The sequence below is a fragment of the Ammospiza nelsoni genome, chromosome 9 (genome assembly GCF_027579445.1).
Source record: "Ammospiza nelsoni isolate bAmmNel1 chromosome 9, bAmmNel1.pri, whole genome shotgun sequence".
Taxonomy (NCBI): Eukaryota; Metazoa; Chordata; class Aves; order Passeriformes; family Passerellidae; genus Ammospiza; species Ammospiza nelsoni.
The window spans coordinates 26,021,258-26,047,834 of NC_080641.1; the positions used below are offsets into that span (position 1 = coordinate 26,021,258).

At 41.5% G+C, this 26,577-nt stretch overlaps 1 protein-coding gene across 8 annotated transcripts in view; it reads left to right on the forward strand.

Moving 5' to 3' along the window:
- ST3GAL3 (ST3 beta-galactoside alpha-2,3-sialyltransferase 3) overlaps positions 1 to 26,577 on the forward strand; it is a 173,406-nt gene that overhangs the window by 80,308 nt on the left and 66,521 nt on the right. For all 8 annotated transcript variants that reach the window (XM_059478026.1, XM_059478028.1, XM_059478030.1 and 5 more), the window contains one exon: positions 25,383 to 25,477. In XM_059478026.1, coding sequence (XP_059334009.1) covers positions 25,383 to 25,477 — 95 coding nt within the window. The remainder of the gene's footprint in view (positions 1 to 25,382; positions 25,478 to 26,577) is intronic.

Genomic DNA, 26,577 nt, shown 5'->3' on the forward strand with positions numbered 1-26,577 from the left:
ACAGGTTTTTTGTAATGATTAACATCACTTGAAGCAGTTGTTTGGGTTTCTGCATGTTTGTTTTAATTCATCTCCTCTTTGTTTCCCTTTCACAGCAGTGCCCAGTTTACCATAATGAGATTCAGGAAGCTGGAATCAGTCTCAATTAGGGAGGTTACTGTAAATATTTTCACTGACAGAACTGTCTTTATTCAGTTAAGATCTCAAAATACTTGAATGTCGTCTTGTGTTAAACAGAAGATCCAGTAATTCAAATAAAGTGATACCAGGAGAGCAGTTTATCCTGAGATAATCCTGTCTTTAGCTATTCTAAAGAAATTGTGCTCCCTGAAGATGCAGGAAGCCCAATGAGAGTCAGAGAGAGGTGCATGAGGGAAAAGATTCCTACAGACAGATGTGCCAGTATTCAACAAGTTGCCTGGCCTGTTTGGAAGTGCACAGGCACTGTTGTCTGGAGTTGGTAAACTGAGTAATAATTTGAGTTTTCTGTATCTGGAGAACTTGGAGCAGCCATGAGGGGCTTGTCACTTCCTTGGTGAGGAGAGGAAGCCTCAGTATCCCAGACACCTGGCTGAGGAGGAGCCCTCAACAGCTTATTCACAGTGACCACTGCAGCTAAGAAGTAAAAAATTAGGTGGGAAAAGCAGTGTTAAACACTTGAGACTTTTCTACAGTTGTAGGAATCTCTTGCTTCTAGAAGTTATTTTTTAGCATAGCACAGACTTTCAGCTGCTACTGAGGTGTTTCTTTTAATACCCAAGACCTGGCATGTCAGCTACAGAGTTAGACACACAGGAGGGGAGGTTTCCAGCATTGTTCCAGTTTGTGAGTGTTGAGAGGCTTTGTCTGCTACATTTTATTTTGGGTTTGGTTTGGGGTTTCTTGGGGATTACAGTGCATCTCTTCATGTCAGACCATTAAACAAAATTTTTAAAAAACAACCTGATTTCTCTAGCAAATCAGAGTTGAAATTCTTGATCAGTAACTTGAAAATAGCTACAAAACAAAGCATGCAGTTAGCCAAGTGCAAAATTCTGAATATACCTGGCATCAATCTCTTCATTTCATCTGCTGCTAGAAGATTTTGGAGACTTGACTTGACTGTGGAAGCCAAGTGTCAACTCTTCAATATTCTGACTTCATAATGCTGCCTTTCACTGCAGTGCTAGGGAAGGAGATGCTTGTTCTCTGTCTCATCTCCCAGGGTTTGTTCTGTGCTGTAGTCCTGGGCTGTTTTCTCACACATAAGGCAATCACTTCTCTCCTTCTCCTGTTTTTTTCCTCAGAGCTCTTCTTTTGGCCCCATCTGCCTTTTTGTGTGGATGGAGATTGTGTCACACGGATTGTGTCCCTCCTTTATCTCTCTGGACTACATCTCTGTTTACTTTTTTGTTTAAATAAGGTGGTAACCCTTGTTGTTCACAACAATTTAAGGCTCCTACAGCATTTTGTATATCTTGTGACAGATCTCTCAGGGTTTTTTTGGGGGCAGTTTTGGATGGAATGGAGGACTCCGAGGCAGCAGAGAAGAATCAGAGATCGTGTGCTGGTGGACCAGAGGGTTCAGGCTCTCTGGGGCATTTCAAGGCAGCACAAGCACCACTTTGGTGGTTTGTAGGGAGCCACTGCAAAGCTGTGCCTCCCAGGCCCTGGAAATTCTCTCAGTTCCCACTAGCAGATATAAGCTGGTGGGTTTCCTGTAAGCATTGCTCAGGAAAAGAACCTGCAGTTATCATCACCCCCGGAGCATGACAGCCACCTTCACTCTGCTGAAATGTGGGGAGCTGATTTGTTTCCCAGCAGACTAATTGCTCATGGCTTATTATAGAGACTATTTGGTGCCCTGTTCTGAAGACTCTTTGTTCTGGACAGAGTGTTTTAGAATATGTTTGTATGTGCTGACAAATTTTTTGAGTTGTGCTGGTTTTTTTTTTTTTAAAGGTCACCTTGGGTTTAGGAGAGTTTAAAGAACTGCAGCAGCTAAATAGATACAAGAAATTCAAACAAATCTTGAAGGTGGTTAGATTGTGGAATTCTTTTCAGCTTTTCAGTCTGAACTTCCTTAAATTTGCCAAATGACTCATTTACATCTGTATTCTAAGGCCTTCCTGGCTTTATTTCCTACAACTGCCTTAGAACTTTCCAGGTTTTCTGCAATTACAGTGTTTCATTAAAATTATCCTCGCAGGATTGCCTTAGTTTCTTCACACTGTGTCACTTCATTCTGATCTAAACCTGTTTCTCCACTATGGAGCTAAAATAACTACTAGCATTGTGCAGTTCCCTTTCTCTGTGAGATTTGTGTTGCCTTTGCCTTATCTGTCCAAATGAATGACAGATGTTTTTGCATGGGCTGGTCCCTGGTTTTATGCTGCACAGCACAATAGGACCTCAGCTTTCATCCTCGACTCTGTGGTGATTAGCATTGTGAGTAACATTCCTGGAGTCTACTGGGTTATTCTGCTGGCAAAAGATTATTTTGCCCTTTCTGTGCAAGGTATTTCTTCCTGTTTTTGCAGTTTTGCACACTGTGCTCTTTGGGTAGCTCTGGGCACTATGAGCCAGTGCCTTATCTATCCTTTTCCTTCCATGGTAAAATCTGTTTATTCTCTAGACCACCATGTGTCCTGGTATGCTGCGATACTGCAGTGTGATACTACAAGAATGAAAACACTTGTCAGCTCATTCTGCTGAGCCACTGTTCATGATTTCTGTAATTGTCTGCCTCTGAACCTGTAGGAACTATTTGGCAGCTGGATGATAATGATCTTACTTTAACATTTGATGTGATGCCATGTTTTTTGTATTTGGAATGTATATTGGAAACAGCAGAAATGAGTTTTGGCTGGAACTTCAGTGCAATCTTGCAGGCAGTAAATAACAAAGAGTTTAACAGGAAAAGAGAATCCAAACACTTTGTGTTCTGGGTTAACTTGTATGAATCAGCAAGTCTGTGTTGCTTAATAACAAGATCAGATTGCTAAATGTAACCCAAATAGTATAGCCATGTAGAGACATAACCCATGGGATTCTGCTCCAAAACTGATCTACAAAAAACCAGCAAGCTGCCTCCTTTTCACATAGCTGAACCCTGAGCTGGGACTTTCTCTTTTTAGTATTATTACAGTGATGTGCTGCTTTCTCCTTGTTTACACTTGTATCGCTCCTTTTAGTCTCTCATAAAACTGGTATTAAGTTCATCCTTCTCATTTGTCATACTTTCAGTGACAAGATCTGCCTCCTTTCACTAACTCCCTCTCTTCCACTCTATTAAATTCAGGCTTATTGGCCTCTGCAGGACTCTGGGGACCGTTACTGCCAACCACTTAACTGTTAGCTGACTTAAACGTAAAACCTTTTTGTCTTTCCAAGGAAATCTGTGAGCATTCTGACAGCTCACACAAGTTGATTGCAAGCCTATAGTGGATTTAATTGCAAAGATAAATTATTACATGATACTTTCCTGTAAATGTTCAGAATGATGTAATCCTTGTATGTGGGTACCTGAGACTAGGGAGAAAAACAAGATAAGGCAGAAGAAAGGTCGTCTGTCTGACTGAAGGAAAAAGAAACTAGATTTGAATTGCATCTTCTTTGTCTGCCAGATGTTGCCACAGAGTACCCGATGAGTTTGAATGTATTAAGTTTGAGCAGCATGTTATGTAATGCATATACACTTACCATGAAATGGTGGGCATGAACCTGCCTTTGGAAGGAGGAGAAGCTCATCTGTGGCTCCTGTGCCAAAGCTCATAAGCCCCATGGGTGGCTTTATTCTCTCTGGCATGGCTCTCCTGCTTCTGGGAGCAGGCTCCTACCTCGCTGTGGCCGTGCGTGCCAGCTTGTCTCAGCAGCACAGCTCTGTGTTACACAACGGGGATGTGCCACCAGGTCCCTGACTACCAGGTGGGTTGGAGCATCCACTGGGTGTGATGTTGCATTTCTCATTTGTGCTCACTAATCAGAGGGAGGTGGAGTCTAATATCTTGCGAGCATCTTGAAGGAAAAGTCAGAGCATTGCAGAAGAGTAACACCATGTTTTATTAATGAGTAATAGAAGTGCACAACAGTGATGGAAATAATTGTAAAGCAAACATGGTACTAATAGAATAGAGGCTATAAAAGTTAGAGTTTAGCCTCATGGGAAATTTGTAAATGTTGAATCCTTTGCTGCCTTAGCTATTTCTTCTTAGAATTTTAATTTCTAGATGCTCTGAATTACATTGATGAGGAAGGAAGAGAGCCCCTTACTTTTCTTGCATTTCAATTTTCAGACAACTAGCAAAAGCTCTTGACCAGAGGGAAAGTGAAGAGATTTTCTTTTTTGCCTGTGTTGGTTCAGTGTAGTGTTCTACTTCTTGAACTAAGCAGGAAAGAAAAGACCAATAATGGGAATTCTTGTAGGCTGCTAACTTAGTGTGTTATGTCAATGCTTTCTGCAGTGCTTGTACCACCTGAGTTAAAGTGATGCAACTCTGAATTTACTGTGTTGGTTTGCCTACAGTGAGGAGGTAATAAAAAAAAAGCGCCCAGTAGTTATGTCTGTGCTTTGGTATGTGGAAGAGTGAAGAGGAAGCTAGAATAATTCAATTACAAGCATAAGAGATCTGCCTGCTGGGACCTGTGCCATGGAAATGTATAGATTTCATTTTTTCCTAAAGCACACATCTCCTGCAAGCACTGTAAAATGCACTTACAGGAGGAAGGAAGCCAGCTGAGGTACCTGAGCAATAGTCAGAGTGTGTCTCACCCCTGCAAGCACTAGGAATTATGTAGGAAAATAAGCATTAGCAGAGCTCTGTGGAAGCAGGCAGTGTATTTCATAGCAGACATTCAACAGTCCATTAGGACTTCGGGTGACATTTCTTCAGTGTCTGAGGTGCTTATTAAAAGCATGTCCATTATGGATTATACTTCAAAAAAGAGGCATTTGTGAGCATGGATCCCCCACTGCAGTGTAATATTAATGTTGGTTTTTAAAATTTATTTTAAAGAGAGAGAAGAATGTGCCCAATGAAGGTATAGCTCAATAAATCTTTGCTGTGTGCATGATGCTGTGGCATAAATGTGCTAAGAAAAAATGCATAGAAAATATTTTCACAAGCTGACTCTGGTTTCTTTTGTGATCAGTTTCAGATCCTTGACTTTAAACCAACATTTCCAAAGTTTAGTCTATACCCATGTTTTATGAACTAGTCTCTTTTTTTTAAGCTATATATGCTACAGAGCTGTGGGAGCCGAATGCATTCAATACCTCAGAAATCTAGGCCAAAGTTTTATAGACTTATTTTACTTAAATTGCCTTAGAAAACTGATGTCTGGGTAGCCTATTTTAAAAATGTTGACCTCCATGACTGAAAGCTGCTAAAGCACAGAATTTCACACAGTGATGGAAAGGCATTCTTCATGCTGACCATCCCTTCAAATGGTGTAATGGGGTAATAGTTATGAACAGTTTGATAAAACTTATCTCAAAACAATTTCTGAGTCACTCTTGGCTTAGAATTATTTAATTCAAGAGAAAGTAGTCCAAGTATTAGATAGTTTATGAGTAAATTTACTTGGTTCCTACTTTGCCGACAGGGAAAGGATTAAGTTCAGCCTTCTTTCTCCTTCTCTCGGATAGGGAAAGATAGTGAAGTGAGGGCTAAGGAGTCTAAGGTGCTTCCAGAAGGAGATATCAAGGCTCCCTCTAGGATGGCTGCTGGGAAGCAGGAGGGACAAATCTCTGAAGAAAAGGCAGGCTGTGCCCTGTGGATTACAGAAGTGGGAGTAATTTGTGGGTTTGCCAGCCTTTCCTAAACCACTTTAGGTGTTTGTGTTGTCAGGAACCTTGGCCTCATCAGAAGGATTCTGTCTGGGTTTGTTATAGTCCTAAGTGAATCCTAACACTCTTTGGATGTTCACAGACTACTTCATGCTTAGGAGGCCTCTAAGTGCTTTTTGGACTCAGGCTTTGATAATACTTGTGGAGAATAAAACCTGCCATCTAGCTGCCAGCATAACCCAAGTGCTGGCTGTGTTTTCTGTTCCCCAGTCTCTTGTTTAATACCTGTGTTGGATCAGCTGGATTGATGCTGAAATGATGTATAAAAGGAGCCTCAGATCAGATAAACTGAAGTCCCTATTGCTCCTATGGTGTGTTCGTATTCAAGAAATATTCTGCTTTGTGCTGTCCAAGATGGCTCATGAGTATAAATTATAAAACCAGATCACATGTCTGGGCACATAATTTTCAAATTTCTGACCTCTCTGCCATGAGGCTATTGGGGAGCCTTGACTGATAAAGGGATTGTTCAATTATTAATTTGACTCAATCACAAAAATGAAGCATCTTTCCTATTTGTGCATATTAGTTGTATAAGTTTATGTTAGTTGCATGGTTCTGTAGTTTGTCAGATGACTGTGCTGAAGAGTAGCTTAGAAAAAAATAAAATCAAAACATTAGGGAGAAATAGTAGTCACTTTTGCAATCTGTTTCCTTTGCAACACAAGTTAACATTTTAAACAATGCCATGATGTGCACACTCACTGGACGTGCTGGGCTTTCTTGTTCTTTTAATCTCTGCTCTATGACTGTCCTTTTGTCCTTGCCTGCAGCAGCACTGCTGGCTGTACCACAGCCCTGAGTCTCCCAGCACAGACAGTGGTGTCACACAGCTCTGGTGCTAACTTATTTATCAGTCCTACCACTCCACTTAAATTGTGAAGGTGTGGAATGGTGTTGGGTGTTTGTATACATAGGAGAGCTTTGACTAAACAGCAAAGACCTTGATTTATCAAATTATCCTTGTGTGGTTTATGCCAGGTAAATATGACCATTAGCAATGGGATGACATTAAAGCTACAGATTTCCAGTTTTGTTGAATGTCAGATTTCAACTGTGATTTCCAGAGGATGAAATCCTCTATTTTTATGCATTAATCCAATTTTCATGAGCTCTTCATAGCCAAGCATTAGGTCAATGGAATAGCTACGAGTAATGATCAAATTAAAGCCCCTTTTTTTTTTTTATTTTTGTAATCTTACCACTTGATTAGGCTGATTGAGGTCATCAGGAATTACAGCACTTGTATAAAATGGGGTTTTAGCAGACCCATGTTTCTGAGATTTGACCTGGATAGGAATTGAGTTCTTGCAAGTTTGTTGTTCCTTGCTTCATGGGGAGAAGGATCACAGCATCACTGACTAGGAGGGTTGGGCAGGGACCTCTGGAGGTGATCTAGTTCAAACCTCTGCTCAAAGTGGGGTCACAGGTTGCTCAGGACCATGCTCAGTTGTGTTTGAACAACCTCTCTGCTCAGCCTGTTTCTGTGTTTGACCACCCTAGCAGTATTATTATTTCCAAAGGAACTTCTTGTATTTCAGTTTTTTCCCTTTGCCCGGTGTGTTGTGCACCCCTGAGAAGAGTCTCTCTGCCTGCTTGACTGCCCCTGTCAGGTGTTTATGCACACTGATCAGAGCCCCCTGAGCCTTCCCTGTTCAAGGCTGAACAATCCCAGCTCTCTCAGCCTCCCCTCGTGGCAGATGCTCCAATCCTTTAATCATCTTAGCCTGCTGGACTTGTTCCAGTGTGTGTCTCTGCAGAGGGGAGCCCAGCAGTGCCCCATCCCTGCAGCAGAGCCCCCCCAGTGCTGAGCAGGGGAAGGGTCCCCACCCTGGGGGCTGCTGGCTGTCTTTGTGACCAGGGCATGCTGCTGGCTCGTGCTCATCTTGCCCACCAGGACCCTCACCTTTGCTTGTGGTACAACCAGTGCCCCATCTCAGTGATACCCTGAATAAAGGCCTCATTCATCCTTTGAGTTATCTCTCTTCCTTCAGTTTCCTTAATTACACCCTTGCTAATCATTTAAAAAGAACCCCATTGATCATGAGGTAGGCTACCACAGAAGCTGCCACTAAAACTGCTTGGAGGGTGGATTCTTCGTCATGCTTGTGCCCGTAACAGCAAGTATTTTTTGTAAGTTAGAGGCATTTTGTTTTCATTTGTACAGACAGGAAGGAGGTGGAGGATAGAGTGTATCTGACTGAAGCTTTAGCTCTCCTCCCTGTTGCAATTTGTAAAGCTGCTCTCCTATTTTTCAGCTTTCAAACCTCATATGCTGAGAAAGTAACTTCAGAACAGTAAAATACCTCTGAGCAGTGTCTGGTCTCTGTCACACCACTAAACTAATCACTGCTAAATCACCCATCCTAGGCTGTATATTTGCAGGAATTTTAAAGAGGCTTAAGAATGTAAAGATTGAGCTGCTAACCAAAATGAGCAATCTCTCATTAAAATCAGACTTTCAGTTGCAGGAATGAAAGAAACAAATATATTACCTAAACTTGCCAATAGACTTGAGAAACCACAACACAATAAATATGCTCTACCAGGAAAACTCTTTAAAAGGAATGCTAAAAATAGAACTCCAAACATCCAGTTGACCATGGAATGACGGATCAGCAAGACTCCTGTAATTCAATGTGATGCAGTGGGAACCTATTTGAAGTTTTGCTATATATGTAATGGCTCAAATCTCACATTTCAATTCCCTTTTCTTCTTTGCTATGACCTCTTGCATCACTTATGACAATTCATTGTGCTTTTCTTATACTGCCTTGTATTGCTTTTCCCCCCTCCATTTGCAGCTGTTTTGTTCTCCCCATCTTCTTTTTACTTGCTTCACTGCTAAGCTTCAAGGACTAATCTCAGACGGGGTCCTAGCAGACTGTAGAGATGTGACTCTGAAATACGGTTTTAAAAATTAAACTCTCTAGTCCAAGTCACCAGAGAGCCTGTCCCATTGTCTGTGGAATCCTGTATTTATAGCTTTTCTTGTTATGTCTTCCTGGTGATGTTTTCTGAGCTGATGTGATGTGACTTTACAGGAGGGGATGGAAGAAGAAGTGTGACATATTAAAACTGGTGGTCTTTTAGGTTACTTCAGCCAACAGCCTTTACCACTGTCAAGCTGGCTCTTCTCAAAATGTGTTTTTTCACTGCATTCCTTCACGGGTCCTTCAGAAGCTCTTTCACACCAGCTCTGTAAAGCCCCCTTTAGAAAGAGGCCCAAAGTGCTCAGGCACTGGTCGTGTGCTCTTTCTCCCACCCTGTGCTAAGAAGATGTAGTGGCAGAGAAGATCTGTGTGTCTGCAAATCCACTTCAGATCTGATTTCTCATCTACTCCAAAATAAAATCACAGCATGTCTGTCTAGGAAGGACGGGTTTTGTATGGACAAAAATGTGATGCATTTAGTTTGCAGAGGGAATACTATAGGTGTGTACAATTTAGTGAACGTTAGAAAAGTGGTAAATTGCATTAATATTAAACCTTCTTGGCTTTCAGTTGAAAGGAAATAGATCATGTTTCAAACTAGTCTTATGTTATACACTTTATTGAGACAGAATCTGAAAGAGAGATTGTAACATCATAAACTAATATTAATATAAAAGTAATAAAACTTCTATAGTTACAGTAGATTAAATAAGAATGTGAATTCTTGCTATTTAGGGTATTAATTTTGAAGCTGATTAGGGTTGGGAAGAAACTGTCTCTGCTCAGTTTATTCCTCTATGGCTTAACACAAAGTTATTTTACATTTGTGGGAAGTATGTTGCTGGTTTTTGTTTTAGGTGGGAATGCTTATCTGATTTGGTGTAGCCTTGATATTTGAAGTAATACATGTCCTACTGTCATCTAATTGAATAAAAACATGTGCAGCTGCACACATCTTATTCATAGCCTCTTTCCAAACCTACCAGCTAATCTAATCTCAGTTAATTGTTTGAGTGATTTCAGTGTCTACCAGAGGTAATTTGTCAACACTTCCCACACAAGACTGGGTTTTAAGTTATTATTGCTGGATCAAAGCATATGTATTCCTGTACTTCCTGCAGGTCCATAGGGACAACATGTGAATGTCTATACTCAAAGTACAGAAAATGGGAGAGTGTCTCTATGGGCACCTACTTTGTGCTGTCATATTGAGACTCTGAAGTTGCTCAGTTGGCCAGGGTTGTAGTAGTACTTCTCTTCTTCCTGTGCCTGACTGTTCACATGCTGGTTCTTTGACAGCTGCAGGACATTACTACAGAGGAAGTTTTCTTGTGTCTGAGCTTCATTCCCATGCTAGCCAAAGCTAAAGAGGAGGAATGTGGCTCTTTGTCATTGGTGTCTGAACAGACCTCGTCTCCTAAAGAAAGAAGTCTTTTTGAAAGCTGATGTTTGACTCCTTGTGTGCAGCTGCTGAAGAACATTGGCCCTCTCAAAAGAGCAGGAGAGGATCTCTAGAAGCAGTTGGTAGCTGCCATAATTGCTGTTTCTTATTCAGTGCAGTCTGTGGATGTAGTGACTTCATGTTTTTCACTAGCTGGAAGCCCAGACCATTTCCTGAGTGTGCCATGATTTCTGTGCATGTGCCTGGTTTCCAGAAAGCACCTGGAGTTTACTGTAAGTGTATGGATGGGGTTTACTGTATGTGTGTGGCCCTTCAGTCCTATGCAGATCATAGAACCATACAAGGGTTTGGGTTGAAGGAACCCTAAAGATCATCATGTTCCACTCATCCTACCATGGGCAGGGACACCTTCCACTAGACCAGGCTGATCCAAGCCCCATCCAGCCCACCCTTGAACACTCCAGCCCTTTTATCATCTTCTTGGCCCTTCTCTAGACTCGCTCCAGCCTTTCATGTCCTTCCCTGGAATTTGTAATGGTCCTGTCAGGAACTACAGTGTGCAGAGAGAGCTTTTCAGCCATAGACCATAAATCTGAAACTCTCCCGCCATCTTAGCAGCCAGAAGCATCTTAGGAAAGCTGTCCTCTGCGAACACAGGAGGTGGCTGGACTCCTTATGAGATGGGAGAGGCAATACTGCCTGTGGTACTCTCCAGTTTAAATGTTACTGAGTAGTCTGCCAGGCCAAAAAGGAGAAGGTGCTCACCTGGTGGGTAGGAGCAAGTGGCTTGAGGTGGACATCAGGGGAGCCAGCTGGAAGCTTTAGAAGATACAGTATGAGCACACATAAGGAACATAATAAATTGATGAAAAAACTTCTGTTGTACAGAGGCAGAATGTACTTCCCAGATGAGAGCTGCATGAAAAAAAATTTCTTCAAGCTTGGTAATATTGGATCCCAAATGCAGAATAAAGGAAGACCTTGAGAACAAAGAGGGACTGAGAGGTAGGGGACAATGTGATTGCTGAGGCAGCTGGAAGGAGATATGATCTTTCGTGGGGGGTCTTCTGGTTGAGCTGCACTAAATTTACCTTTGGCTTTTACTACAGGGAAAAAAGGTAGAAGGGAAAAATCATTGATATAGTCTTTCTGCATAATGTGTTTCTACTTACATGCATCAGAACAAAAAAGATTCAGTTCTTTGTGCATCAGGTCATATACCTGGGCAATTCCTTGCCAAAGCATGTGACAGCTGCAAATTGTCTGTACAAATTCCAGAGGAGTCTGAACAAACATTTGGAGGAGGGATCTATTGCTGGGAGGGAAAGGGGGGTTGCTGATTAGACAAACCACATCAAGCTCAGGAAATCCACTCAGCTGAAAATGTTTGAAAGCTGTGTGAATGTTAGGGAGGAAATATTTTATCTCTTTGCCCTGTTCTTGCTTTACCTTGGACATCCATTTATTGCCATTTTTGGGAAAGAGATTTTGAACTCTGATCTGCGCCAGCACAGTCTCACTTGCATCGTTAGGTAGGATTTTCCTTACTGCTGGGCAATCAAACTGACGAATTCTTAAAAAAATAATCCCAAGCTAAAAATCAAGCAACACCTTTTTTTCCCCTCTCCCTCAGAGACAACTAGTTCTGGTACAGTGACTGTAATTACCTCTGAGCCCTGTGCCTGTCCTGGGGTTGGTGTTGGTGCCTGGCACTGGCACAGCTCAGTGCCTCCAGGTCACTGCCCTCAGTCCAGGCTCTTCATGTGCATTTCTAGAAGCATCCACAACATCTTTTAGTGGGTGATAACTGTGAGTAGAGCAGGCAGATTGTTCAGATTTGTGCTTTGTACACATTCAGCATGCTCTTGGTATCAAAAGGAGCAAGCAGCCATGGAACAAAAGCTCGCTCCCTCAAAGTGTTCTCCAAAGCTGTGCTGGCCCCAGGCAGGTTTGGAAGCAATTTGTTCTTATTTCTACTAAAGCTGATCTTGTATTTTTATTCCTAATACCTGTTTTCAGGGAGATACTAATCCCTCTAACTAGGGGCACCATTTTTCAAAGTTTAGCTGATAAAAATTGATGGGAGTGGACCTGTTTTGCTGCCTCTAAAGCTTGGTATCAGCAGAGGGGCTGTCCATTTGATTCACTCCATGACTGGCCAAGATATTAAAATCAAAACCATTGCTGCAGAGCATGTATCAGGTTGTCATGGTGGGAAAGCATGTACTGGGAATACTCAGAAATAATTGCTGCAAGACAAGTATGGTAACATGAGTAACCTGATTTGTTGAGAAGACTGGTTATTACGCAATTGCTGTTGAATTTAGCAAAATGCTGATTGTCTCTGAAAATCTGCAGTCACTTGTAGCCTGTGACATTTACACAGGATTGATGAAGATCTGCAGGTTTTATAGTGGTGCTGCTTGTGAACATCACAGCCAAGTGCACTTAGCCTGCTGCTCAGGGAAAGCAAAATGTCCAGTGGAAAGGTACAATTAAGGAGGGCTGAGCATGAGCATTACAGAGGCAGGGAGAGTAATGTGGGATGATCCTGTACTGTTTTCTCACTCCACAGCTGGCTGTTTGAACACTTGCCCAAAGAGCACCCATAAATACTTGTGGGAAGTTCTCCTTTTGGCCAACAGCATTGCTATTTTGCTGGCTAATGCAAATCTGCTATTTCTCTTGTCATTGAGATCAGCAGATACTTGGCTAATGTAGTCCTTCAATTTTTCTGTTTAGACAAGGAAATTTAAGAATATCCTGAGTTAGATGGGGTTGTGGATTTGAACTTTTTTTAAACTACTCTAAGTTATATGGGGAAATAATTTTTAGAAAAATCAGTATTTGGAGAAAATTTTGAACTTTAGTCGCCACATTTTGTAGGATTTTCTTACAGCTTTGGAAAAAAGTTATTGATTGCCATTATTTATTTATTTGGTAGGTTGAAGCATAGCTTTCTTGTTATTTGTTGTATTTTACATCTCTAAGTTCAAAGAAGATACTAAGCATTTGTTGATTTATTGGAAGGTAGAGGTACTTAAGACTAAAAGACATTAGAAATAGCTGGTGATTAAGATTACTCATCTTATGGTCTTCATTTTCTTTGCCAGTGCATTTCAAAGCTTTCACTTTGCAGGCTGAAGGCTTTCATGCCTTTTTTCAGTTTTTCTTAACAAGGTGATTGTTTTGTTAAAAGTAAGATTAAATGAGAACAAAATGACTGCAATTTGTCATTTTAATGGAGAGATTTCTTGCCCTGTCACACCAAGCGTGTCTGCTTCTAAAATGTCTGTGGTGAAAAGTTTAATACTTTTAAGAAGTGGAAAGAAAACACAGAACACCTTCTCTATGACAGATGTAAATTGAGAGTAGTTGTTTGTGGAGTGCCATCTAAGTGGTTAGACAAACATAAGTGGGCAAACGAAAGAATGAGAAAAAAAACCCCAAAACTGGATGATGTTAAGAAAATACAGAGAATGGACTGAATTCCAGGCCAAGGCAGAGACTAGTTGGTGGAGGCTCTAGAGGACAAGTTCAGTGAGGAGCTGCTGAGGGAGCGGGGGGTATTTAGCCTAGAGAAAAGAAGGCTGAGGGAACCTCATCACTCTCTATGGGATGAGAGTCTGAAAGGATGTTCTAGTGTGGTGGGTGTCCTTCTCTTCTCCAGGATAAGAGGAAATGGCCTCAAGTTGTGCCAGGGGACGTTTAGATTGGATATTAGGAAAATTTCTCCACCTTCTCCAAAATCAAGCAGTGGAATAGGCTGCCTAGGGAGGTAGTGGAGTCACCGTCCCTGGAGGGAGCTAAAGGACATTTAGATGTGGCACTTGGGGACATGGTTTAGTGATGGCCTTGGGAGGACTGGGTTAATGGCTGGATTCGATCTAAGAGTCTTTTCCACCCTAAATAATTCTGTGATTCTTTTGCGTCTCCCTGGTGGATTAATGGAGATGCTGAGTTGCTCTCTGTACTTTGTTCCACCCACACTCTAAGGGTATGGAAAACTCCCGGGTGTGGCAGGATTTCTGTGTCAGCTGGCAGTGCTGCACACTGGAGCTGCTTCATGTTGGTTTGCCTGAGGGGGTCACTGGGAGAGTATCAATTGTAGGAGTGAATTTATTGATGCTTTCTACAAAGGCTGAATGCAGTTGACGCAATTAAACGTTGCTACTGGGACAAAAGTAGTGGATCAGCAATGTTCACTGCTCTTTGTAAAATTCAGGAGCAAATACAAATGTGGATGATGAATACGCCTGCAGCATTTCTTTGCTTTGGAATTGGAATCACGCAGACTGCACTTTGTCCGTGTGTAGAGCTCCCTTTGATAACAGCCAAAGATGTGCAATTTTCACTTCAGCTGTTGTGTCTTGTTTTCTTTCCCACAGCTGTAGGAGAAGTGCTTTCTCTATCAAGGATACTGAAAGAGAAGGCATATTTGTGAGAGGTTTTTATCCCCTCATCTTCACCATAACCATTTCCTTTAGTAGCTAATAATATTTAGTATTTGTTTCAGTGGCTTACATCAATCTCAAATGCATAAACCAGCAGTATCCTTTTTTCTGCAGTTTTTTCTTGTGGGAAATTGTTGAAATGAAGTATCTCATTGAAAAAATCCATTCCTGGAATGAGGACTGCTGTACCGTTCTTCAAGTGGAGCAAAAAGAAGTGGGAGGGTGTGTCTGCTTTGATTAGTGAGGCAGGGAGGATATCAGCTCTTCCAGGAGATTTATAGCATTTTAGAAGGTAGGCTTTTAAGAGCATACCTTGTGCTCCAGTCTCTATCAAGGGTCTTGGCAGAGTCCTTTGAAGTTACTGCTGTGGGTGCTGTTGTTGCTGCATGGTCTCTTGCCAGATGTGTGATGAGTTTGGACATGGGGACACAGCGGAGCAGAGGGCCCTGGTTGGATGAGGGCAGTGAATGTGCTGGCTGGAAGGACAGGCCTTATTTTTCACACCTGTTTTTAGGTAGGAGAGGAGAAGTCCACATGGCTTGTGGTTCTTTACTTCATCAGAGTAGTCAAGTCTCACCTCTAGTCTCTTTTTCCTGCCTGATCTCTAACTCAAGCCAGACACTTTCTGTGTGGGGTGATGAGGAAAGGATGGAGCTGTCTGTGCTGGCACTGTTTGCAGCTTTCTCCACAGCACCCACTTGCTCTGTGAGTCAGTAAATCCTTTTGGTTTTGTCAGGTGGCCTCTTGCATGGAAACTCTTCCACGTCCAGTCTCTGTGCCTTATCTCTGGAAACAGTATCTAGAAAGAGATTTTACAGAGTCTTACCCTTGGTTTGTTAACATACTTGTTTATTTTTAGAACCATGGAACCAAAGGCGAGAGGCGTATATTAAATAGTGCTGATATTATCTGGAAGATTTTAGTGCATGTTACTTTACAGATTACCACTCTTAGGCTAAGGGCTGGAATTAATAAGGTGACAGAGGAGCCAGAAAATTACATTAAACTGGACATTAGGTCCATGTCAGCCCTCTCAAGCATTATATCCAGTTACAGATGTACCTTCTGGCACCTAGGGGGATAGGTCCCTCTGAGAACACTCTTTCCACTTGAGCTTTTGGCTTTTTTTTCTTTTGTTCAGGCTTTCAGTGAAGTCCTTGGAGGTTTTTGCATCTGGTTAAAGGAAGAAAAAAGCCTCTGTCTGAATCTTAAATAATAACAACTGGCTGCCCTCACTTTGTCCTGGACTACAATGTGAAGTCTATTGTGCAGCAGAGAAACAGAAATGCATCTGGAATTTTTCCCTTTGAGATTGATATAGATCTCATTGATAGCAGCTTTGTGATCTTTCTGTAACTGTTTTTCAGCAAGTGAAGTTATTCTGATAGTAATATTTGAGGTTTCTTTGTGTACATTCTACAAATGCACATCTGGTGGCTGCACCTAGGAGATGGCACTTAAAACTACATTATCCTGTTTCACCTAATAGAAGGAAAAAAGCTTAATCTTTGGTTGGATGAATGATGCTGCTTTGACTTCTTGGCAAGCTTGAAAATCTCATAATTGCTCCTTGAACAACTTCCTACAAGAAGGAGCATGACAAGCTAAATTGTTTAGGTCTTAGGAATTTGTGCAATAGAGAACATTTCCACTCTCACTGTTTTTTAAGTTAGGATGTCCAACTGCTGAGTGGTGCAAGCCATGGTATGGATTCCAGCCAAAAAGCATTGTCCAGTTTTTGGGGAGAACTGTGCTTGCCCAACACCTTCTATGCTTTCAGTCCTTTCTCAGTTCCACTGCAACTTTTGTTCTCATTTCTAGTTCATATCTTCCTGTTTTCTCAAATGAGCTGCAGACCTGATTTGGTCATTGCTATGCCAGTTTTTCACATGAAATGCACATTGTGATAACTTTAAAAAAATTCTAAAAATAACTGACAAAAATTGTAAGAAGCATCTGTATAATTGTCTTTGAGCATCAATTTGTGGTGTGCAAAGAAGATTCACTTCTTGTCTTTGTTTCTGTGCATTTAATTGTCTGCCTGTCTTGTGTGCTGTAGGCAGCTGTCAGAGCAATAGCTTCTGCAGACTTTTTTTCCCTCACATTTACTGTTTTCCTCTCATTTCCTGTTGGTGTGTGAAAGCAAGCTTGTCCCTTGCATGCATTTTCATTGAGGAAACCTTCTGTGGATCACCTGAAAGTCACTATGGGGAGTTGCACTGATGAGAATTGCAACCAGCAAATAGTCAGTAATAACGAGTCAAAACAGAAAATTCATGCAGTTGAAAAAGAATGGTTTCTTTTTATTCCTCCTCAGGTTTCTGAGCATTTATTAGTTATTGAGTCTATAAAAATATTTTTTTATTTGCTGTGAGATTTTTTTATCATGAAGGCTGAAGATTCTCCCAGGAGTGTGATATGAGGAACTGTGTTCTGTAGAACTTTTCAGAATGTTGCCATGTATGTAAGAAAATCAGAAGAGCTCACAAGACTTCTGTTAATGCCATGTGTATTTCACAACAGACTAATGTTTTCCATATTGTGTTAATAGGAATTTTTTGTCTAGGTTCTAAAATGGCATTGGTCATTCCAGAAGTGTATGAGGCTTGAAAAAACTAAAGACTCTTTTCACTCAGATCAACCCATCTGTTTCAGTTACAATTATTGAAACATTGACATTTCTTCTGCCAGCATCCTCACTCCTGTAAGACTTACTCAGGGAACTTTTGCCCCATGTGGATTTTTGAGCTGGATAAGAGCAATGGGCCAGAGGTGAAGGAACATCGGGCATTCAGAAACTGAATGAATGATGAAGTCCAGTCTTCTGTCTATGCAGGCACCAGATCATACAACCCCTTTCATAAAATGACCAAGCTTCACATCAAGTAATTTGTTTTGTGCTTTCCTGTCTTCATTAGCTGCCATAACAAAGCTGTTCTGGATTTTTTTTAAAGATTGATGGCCTTATTTTTGTCTTTAGCTGGTTGTATCAGGATCAAGTCTCACTCATTTTGTGCTTAGCTGTTCATTAGCTTCAACAGCTCTTTCCCTTCTGTGCTACATCCCCTGTGCTGTACATCAGCAGAGCAGTCACATCAGTTCTGTGCTGGGCTGTGTTGAGCAATATGTGCATTTTTGGCTTAGCTGATGGTGGAAGGCTCTTTATCATCAGTGCCCTGTTCCCTACATATATACCTATCTCTTTACAGCATTGAGTGTTCCAGGCTCCTTCTGCAGCAACATAATTACTTGTGAAGTAATGAATGAAGGCCACTCAAAATTTTACTCTCCCCTCCAATGATTTGAAATCTGAAGATTGATGTGAGAGAGTAGGATAACCTCAAGATAGGCATATACATTAAACAATGTGGTAGGAGACGATGAGATCAGAGCTTTTGAAAGAGAGAAGTGCAATTTGTTGTGCTCCACCATAAGACTGCTGGCAGCTCAGGACAGTCAGACATGGCCAGTGGTGGCAAGAATGAGCAGTGAGTGGCAATAACAGGGATTAACTTCTCTCTGCAGGAAGGATAAAGAGAACATTAAATTGGCTTTATAAAAGTACCATGCAGTCACTGCATTTAATAGACTGGTTAATTAATGTGATGAAAGACAACAGGTCCATGCTGGGAACTGTGCCCATCCTATGCAGTCTTTTGGAATGTGTTAGATCTTCACCAGAAAAAAAGAGATCCCTGGATACCCTGCCTTTTGGGAGTGCAGTGTTGAACAGCAGCAGACCCTCCATGACTGCTCTCCACTTGGTGTTCATTAGAAAGCACAATCCCCTTCCTGTTCCAGCAGAGTATTAGCAGGAACATAATTGTGCTAAAGCCTGGCCAACTGGCAGAGTTGCTGGCTGGCATCTTCTATGGGAGCTAACTCTTTCCTTTTGGGAGAAGTATTGGACCTTTCACCTTCCCTCTTCATCTCGTTTTTTGTTTGCACAGAGGCTTTGGAATCCCAGGCAGTAATTGCAGTCTGCTTTCGCTCACCTTCATCATGTTTCCAAATACCACATAATCTCATCTATTTGGCTCAGTGCTCCCTCAGAGTTCTTGAACCCCCCACCTGGCTTTTTGTAGGAAGAATGAGCTGTAATTCAATCTTGCATCATTGACAATAACACATGAGGAACAAGCTATGACATTGAAATGATGTTAGAAGACTGGTTTTTAAACTAACAGAACCTTGTGTTGTTGAGAAGTTAGCTTTTCACCCTTGCATAATTGTGTTTTGGTATTGGAGAGTTTTGTGAACAATGACAAATTTTGCATGTTGTCTTATAAGCTGCTGCATGAGGCAGGTCAGGACAAAGTTTCTGCCTGGTCTGAATTTTATAGGTTTTTGATTTGTTTGTTTTGGGTTTTTTTCCAAGAGGAAGCCAACCTTTAAACCAAGCTTCTTGTTATTTTTGGGCATGCATGTGTGTTTTCAGTCTGAAATGTTTGGAGAATCAGGAGGAAAGTGTGAGGATTTCATCAGAGCAGGCAAACTGATTTCTTTCTGTCTTTAATATTTAGTTTATCTGAAAACTTTTCCAGTCCCCTATGACTAATTGCATTATGTGGGTAAGCTGCTCAGGACACTTTGTTGGACTTTATGCATGTCAGAATACAGTCAGTGAGCAGGAGGGACTGAGCCAATGTTAAATCATTCTTTGATTTTGTGCCTTGGTGGTGCCATAAGCCCAAGACATTAATGACTGCAGAAAGGTTAAACTTTACGTGTCTTCCTGTTTATCACAAAGGTGCGGGGTACAAACAGAAAGCACTCTTGGCAGGCAGCAGGCTGGAAAATCCACGTGCTGCTTATCTGCAGTGATTGTACTGAAACTTGATTACCATATATGAAGAGAAATACTTAAGAAGTGCAAGGATTCTGAAGGGCAGCTCTTGATTCCCAGCCCAGCTGTAGCTTGGCTAGTTGGTCACCTCCTAGCAATGTTAGCCCAGTATGAAAGTGGTTTTAGATGAAACAGACCTGTGCAGAACTTCAAAAGATCATCTATTTGCATTTCCCTCTAAAAAGTAGGCACAGCTATGGCTAACTGGTGTTTAATAGATATAAACTTGTTAAAAATATTACAATCAAATCAGAAAGTGGTGTAGTTGATGTGAGTTCTGTAATCCATGTCCAGACAGTAGATTTCAATGTGTAATGATCCCAAGCATAACAAACATTTTTTTAATGATTAAGTTTTCTTTGCTGCATTTTAGGATTGGTGTTACTACTTCTCTTTACCAGGGATGTAGAGATTTTATCTTTCTCTTTTGCAGCAGCCTTGTAATATTTATCATGTACTCCTCCAGTTTTTTCTATACTAAACAGAGGTGGTTGTTTTTCCTAGCTTTCCTCAGACATCGTGTTTTCTAGACCTTAGATGTTTTTCAGAGTGTCCTATGGCCTTTTTTCCAGTTTGTTCATGTTTTTCACATGAGGCCCAGAACTGGACATGGTCCTTGAGTTGATGCTTTCTGATCTTAAATAAAGTATTTAACAGGTTTTACAGCTGTAATAGTTACATTTTTCATTCGTGATAGGATGTTTATCTTTCCTGCAAGAGTATAATAATGTTCTTTGTATGAACCATGGCACTGAGAATGGGAGCCTTTTAAGATACATCTTGGAGCAGCTGGTCCAGCTCTAAATAGAGCAATGAGAAAATGAGAAAAGGGCTGCATGGATGAGTTTAAACAACCTACTAGGTGATGGAGAGTAGAGGGCAAGAAGGCTGAAGATGTTCCAGAGTGCCTCAAAGGTACAGGGCAATCATTCACAGGGAAGTAGGCAGGGATAACTGCTACATGGTCTGTGGGGTTTGGGTTCAGTTGATTTTACCTGCCCTTTCCTTTGCTTATGGAATAAAGCCTGTTCAAAGTCATCTTTTTGGAGTGGTGGTGACATTTACTGCAGAGCACTGTTCTGCTGTGTCATTCAGTGGTGTCAGAGTGGGGAGTGGCTGCGTAGCTGAGACCTTTGCAGCCTGAAAGAGGCAGCTGCAGATACACACAAGGGTCTGTAGGGACAGAGGGCAGGGGAGAAGATGGGTGGGGATCTGTGGCACACACTCTCTTGTAAAGAGTTAGGTGGTCTCAAATGGCACTGGCAGGGTGCTCTGACCAGCCATTCCTCAGTGCTACGTTCTCTCTGCCATATTCTTTTATTTTAGACTTCTGCAGTTTGTTAAGATAACTTATTATTTGATGTGATCTCTGCTGTTAAAGATATTCTTCGTGCAGCCATCTTTTTTGGGGGGGGCTTATTTGCTGGTCTAGGAAAAGTAGTATGTTGGTTGTAGGATGGGGTTAATCCTTATTAATGCAGTTTCTTAAATTTTTCAGCTCCTTGAGGAATCTTTGAGCTGCTTGGATTTTTGACAGAGGATTAATGTCAATAAGAAATGTAAAATCAGGATGTCACAAACCTCCTCATTCCTATGCTGTCACACCATGTGGCTCCCCAGAGAAGGGAGGCAAGGGAGACAGCATACTTCTAGGTCTCAGTAAGGAAAAAGGAAAAGGTTAGTTTAGATTCTCTCTCTCTCCATAAATGCCTGTGTCATGTGCTAATGATTCAGCACTCAAGGGCTTCAGTTTGTATTTAATTAATAACATTGGTAGACTTTGTGCCTTCTGTCTAACCATGGATGCTTTTGATCATCGGCAAACAGAAGATAGAAGTCATGCCAGTGTAAATAAATAATTTATGTATGGTTTAAAAAAAGAGAGAGAAGCTGTTCCTGCCCCTTTACAAATGCAGTGTGCAGGTTCTGCACAGCGTTAGGTTCTAGCCCTGTTTGGGCTTTTTTTTTCTTTCAGCTTTCAGTTTTCCAGCACTACTGATTCTCCTTCATTAAAGAATAAACAAAAGCACAGGTCAACTTAAAGGAGGATGTTTTTAAAAAAGGGAATATCTAAAATATAAGCTCACAGCAGAGCTTGGTGGCTGCCAGTTTGCCTTTCCTTAGTGTCGTGGCTCCTTAGAAATGTGGTGCTGTCTTCTCCTTTACTCATTCAGGAACTTGACCTTTTCTTCATCCCTCTTCATTAAAGCCAAAGACACATAAATCAGTTTATTTATTTTTCTTTCTCTGAGATGTAACTTTTTATCTTCTACACATTTATGTATTAATTGCCTGGAAAGCAGCAGGTAAGGAGTAGGGAGAAGATTCTGGTCAAGATTCAACGTCTAAAATTGTCCCATAGTTACCTTGCCTAGTGACTGCAGGATACTTCGGGAAGTTAGTGCTGCTTATGCTGAGTACTTCCGTGCTCATCAAAGAGGAGCAGCTGTGAAGTGGTCTCAGTGTCAGGGACAAAATTGAATGGCTGAAAAACTTGGCTGGGGAGCTTCTGGCAGGCTAGCTCAGCCTTCAGAAATGCTTTGGGGTCACAACTCTTCTTGTCAGGGAGGAAAGAACTGGAAATGTAATGTTTTGTCACAAAAGCCAGAGTCCTTTAGGCACAAATATATATCACATTTTTGTGTGATTATAGATTTCTGTTTAAGAACAGTTTCTGGCAGAACGTTCGCTTCCTTTTGCTGTGCGTGGTGACAAATTGTTAGAGATTTTATTACTGCTTTGTATGAGGAATTCAAACTTGAGAACTGGGAGAGATTTGTTTTGTACCTCACAATTATCATGTCAAGCATTTAGTCCATTTAGATGTCATTTGTGCTTTAGCAGGGTATGCCATTCAAACTAGAGATTGTAGATGCGTGGCATTTCTCTCTCAAATTACAGAGGTCATAAGTGTGTGCCACAAGCAGCCAAATTCCTCAGCTTTTCAGGGTGTCAGGTGCAATGAGGTTGCAATATGTCTGTTCTGGAATTTGGGGTGGAGTAGAGAGGAAGTGCTTAAAATTTAGAACTGAAAAGTCAAAACTTTCACTTTCTGTGCGGTTTTCTGAAGGAGCACAAACCTGTTTTGGATCTGGAGCTGTGGTTGCCAGTGAGGCCAACCTGCCTTTAGGCAGCTGTGACAGGCAAAATGCAGCACCCCGTACCCAGCTGCTCAGTACATGCAGAGCTTTAACATCATTCAGAAACATTTGCCTTTTCTGTTTGACAGACTCCCATGCATTCCTTGGAATGTATTTTAGGTGCTCTGCAGAGAGCATTCCCATGGCCTGTTTGAGACAAATCCCAATATTTCCTGAAGGGTCCTGGAGTACGCCAGATGCAGTTCAGAGCTGAGACAGAACAGCCATGCTCCTGGAGAGTCTGGCAGACAGCATTTCCCTGTCACTGCTGGACATCAGCTCTGGCTAGCTCTGATTTATTGAGGTGGCAAAGCGCATGAGCCTACAGCATTCATAATTTCTTAATATTTCCAAAACGGAATTACTTTCAAGATTTATGGGAGCAAAATATCTTCTAACTTGCTCCCTTTTTTCCCATATGGATATAATATTTCCCTAAAACTGTTCTTCCTCCTTAAACGAAGCAAAAGTATGAGTTAAAAGTCCATTTCTCTGCCCCTGTATACAGGAGTATTAAATATTGCCAAATAATGGTAGCTAGTCTAAGGCTGTCATGTCCTTTGCTACAAAAATCCCTACATTTACTTGTAGCAAATACAAAAAAAAGGCCAGTGATCATTTCACCTCTTCTTTGGCATCACTTTGGTGCCCTGGTTGTCACATGCAGAAGCAATACCACAGAGCATTAGATCAGTCATGCCTTGAGCTTCAGCTGATTCTGGGGACTCCCCTGGGGTCCAGGGAATCTTAGGAGGATCTGACTTTCCTCCTGGTTTTATCAGGCACCTTTTGTAAATGGAAATCTGCATTAGGGAGAGGATTTCCTTGCTCCCCATCTGACTACTGTAAATTGGCTTTTCCGGATGTATCACTTGCAAACAGAGCAGTTATTTGCATGTATAAATAACACTGCTTCTGAGTTAGGCTGGTGCATGGGGAGAACAGGGACCACTCTGTGGGACCTGGCTTCTGGTGAGAGTTCAGGGGGTGGCTGTAGAGGAAGGGCTGTGAGCATCTCTGCTGTAGCCCTTCAGCTTATAAAAGCTCTTGCATTGCATGACCAACCTGCAAAGATTCCTCCTGTTGATGTTGGAAGGAGGTGGAGGTAAGTCCCTGGAGACACCCCAGGAATCATAATAATTATATTTTGGTGCACCAAGATGTGTGAGAAAACATTGAACTAATTTGTCAGGTTATTGAAGTTTTTAGGATATTTTCAGAGTAAATGTGTTACAGTTAATGCTATATTGCTCTTTATTTGTTTTTAAATAGGCCTGTGAGGTGTTTTTACTTAAAAGCTTCAGAAGCTCTAATATATCTAACATACCTCCCCCACCTTTTCCCAGACAAAGTTATATATTTTGTATTCTCAGCTCTGGAAAAAACATTCCTTTCCTTCTAGATCAGCCATGTCATCTGTGCATCTTGCTTTTATGGTTATAGATGATCTTATTAAAGATTGCATGAGTGGATGTGAAGCAGTATGCATGGGTGAATCTGAGACTTCTTGTTTTGTTAAATTCTCCTGGTCTCTTTCCCCTTTCCATAGATTTCTGCATTTGTGATTTACTGGGCATCTATGATAGGGCTTCACTTTTACCAGTTTATAATTTAGATTTCATTCCATCCTTTCCTTACTGAGCTGCTCTTTGAAATTGTTGCTTTGTACCTGGCTGTGGCATAGTGTAGATGAGTTTATCCTAAATCAGGTAGTTCAAAGGTTGTCTGACTGCAGTAAGAGTTGTATGCTGAGCTCAGAAGCAACCTAAAGGGCTGAAGGGAGAGCTAAACCCATGGCTTACACCTGTCCTGTCCCATGTGTAGGTTGGCCAAGCTGGATCTATTTCAGGGGTATGTACCTTACTCTGTGGTGGAGGTGTTTTCTCTGACTCTGAACATGTAGTACATTCCTTTTCTTGGTGGGATTGATTTTGATCCGGAGCATCTCTGCTACTGTTTTGATATGATTGAATGAACAGATTTCTAATGGTATTAACATACTTTCTAGTATACTTGATACACTCAGAAATGGTCCCATATGGAAGTTAATGTTTCTATATTTGCTAATTGTTTCCTTTTCTCTGGCCACTGTAGTAATTGTTTCTAGAACAGATAAATTTTTATTAGCTGCTGTGTTTGTGTGTTGAGGGTATAATTAGGATAATGTATTTCCATAATGACATGGTTAAGAAGGACTAGGTCTCTTTTTTGTAAGGGATTCTGGATAGATTGTAACTGTTTGGTTTGGCAGGAACCTCTCTTGAATCATTTATGTGTTAATGAATGCTGAAGAAGGCACTGAATTTCCATTTCCTTTCTCTGTAAGCTACAAACTGCTTCATGATCTCCCAAACTGTTTTCTTGCCTGTGTGGTGATAGCTGATGTGTGTGTGCACAAGTGAGGCCAAAGCAGACTCCTCACACACTCACACAGACAGCACAGAAACTGGCTTGGGCTCACAAAGCTGGAAGTCAAACTGCCTAAACCCTGCTTGCAATTTACACTTTATTGTAGCTAAATTAATAGCCAAACAGTACTGGGGCAGTTTTAAATTGTTGAGTGGAAGTGATTGCTAGGTCCATGACTTGAGTGATTTGAGTGGTGACACAAATTCTGGCACATTTGTTTCACCTTTGGGTAAAAGTAAAATCTTCCACATTACTCTGTCGCCAGTGACATTGTAGAATCAGCTTTTAGGTATGGATTCTCTCAACATTCCTGCAGAGGTTTATCCTTCCTAGTTCAGGAGTTAATTTCTTTCTCTTTTTGGTTTTCTCAGGTTCTCGAAGCCAGCACCAATGTTCTTGGACGATTCCTTCAGGAAATGGGCACGTATCAGGGACTTTGTACCCCCCTTTGGAATTAAAGGACAAGGTATGAGAAAACTGCAGCTGTTGGAGGAGAAGGTGGTCTGCACATGCTTGCCCCATTTTCTTTTCTGTTTTGAAAACTCAGGTGGTCCTTTGGGCTCAGTTTATTTCCTGTTTGAGAGAATTATTGTATATGTAGTTCTGAGAAATGCAGAAGGGTTTTTACAGCTGGACCATGGACCTTGGAGGCTGGCCTTAGGGAAGATGGTTTAGTACATGTGGAGAGTCAGTGCAACAACGGCAATTGAGACCAACGACCACATTCTAGAAGAAGCATTTTGACATTGGCTGCCAGAAACCTTGTTGCAGCTTTGCTGACAGCAGCAGAGGGTTCAAACTGGTTTGAAGTGCCTTGGGCTTGGCCACTGATACAAATCTTCATTTTCTTATCATAGAATTTTATAGTTGGTCTACTTATTTACTTATATAACAAGTAAGAAAAGTATGTTCAGATGCTTTGATGATAATTTTAATATGCCCTATCCTCCAGCTGGAGCGAGGCAGAAGGGGCTGTGTCTCAGGTGTGCTGTGGAAAGCAGGAGTGGTGCTGGTGGATGAGATGGGAGCCAGTAGCCCACCCAGAAGATGATCTGTTTTGGGGTGCCAAGCTCCTACTTGTCCCACATGGGCAATCACAGCCTCTGTCCAAGTGGTGGTGGAGCAGAAGGCTTGTGCTCACTGCAGTGATTTACTGCAGACTATCTGAGGTCCTGCGTATTTAATAAGTTTTTGTGGCATTGCATCAACTTGGAATTTTTTTTTCCACTGACAAACTCAAGATTACAGATAATCCTGTAGGAATTTAAGTACCTGGTGGAGAAAAAACTGCAACCACAGAAAGCTTGGCTCTGTGTCTCTCCCTGGAAGCAGGTGTGGTAGTTATGGAACAATCTGATCAAATCAAAGGCTCTGCTGACAAATTGCTTTTGGCTTGCATCAGTTCCCTTCTTTGTTTTGTCCATTCCTTGTCCAGTCAGTCTTTTGAAGCTCAATAGGAAGCTAATTACTGTCCTCTAAATCAGCCAGCAGGGTTTGCAGCACAGAACTAACAGTGGCAGCACAAGTGGGAGTCTGCTGTGACCACAGCAGGGCTTGTCCCCTTCT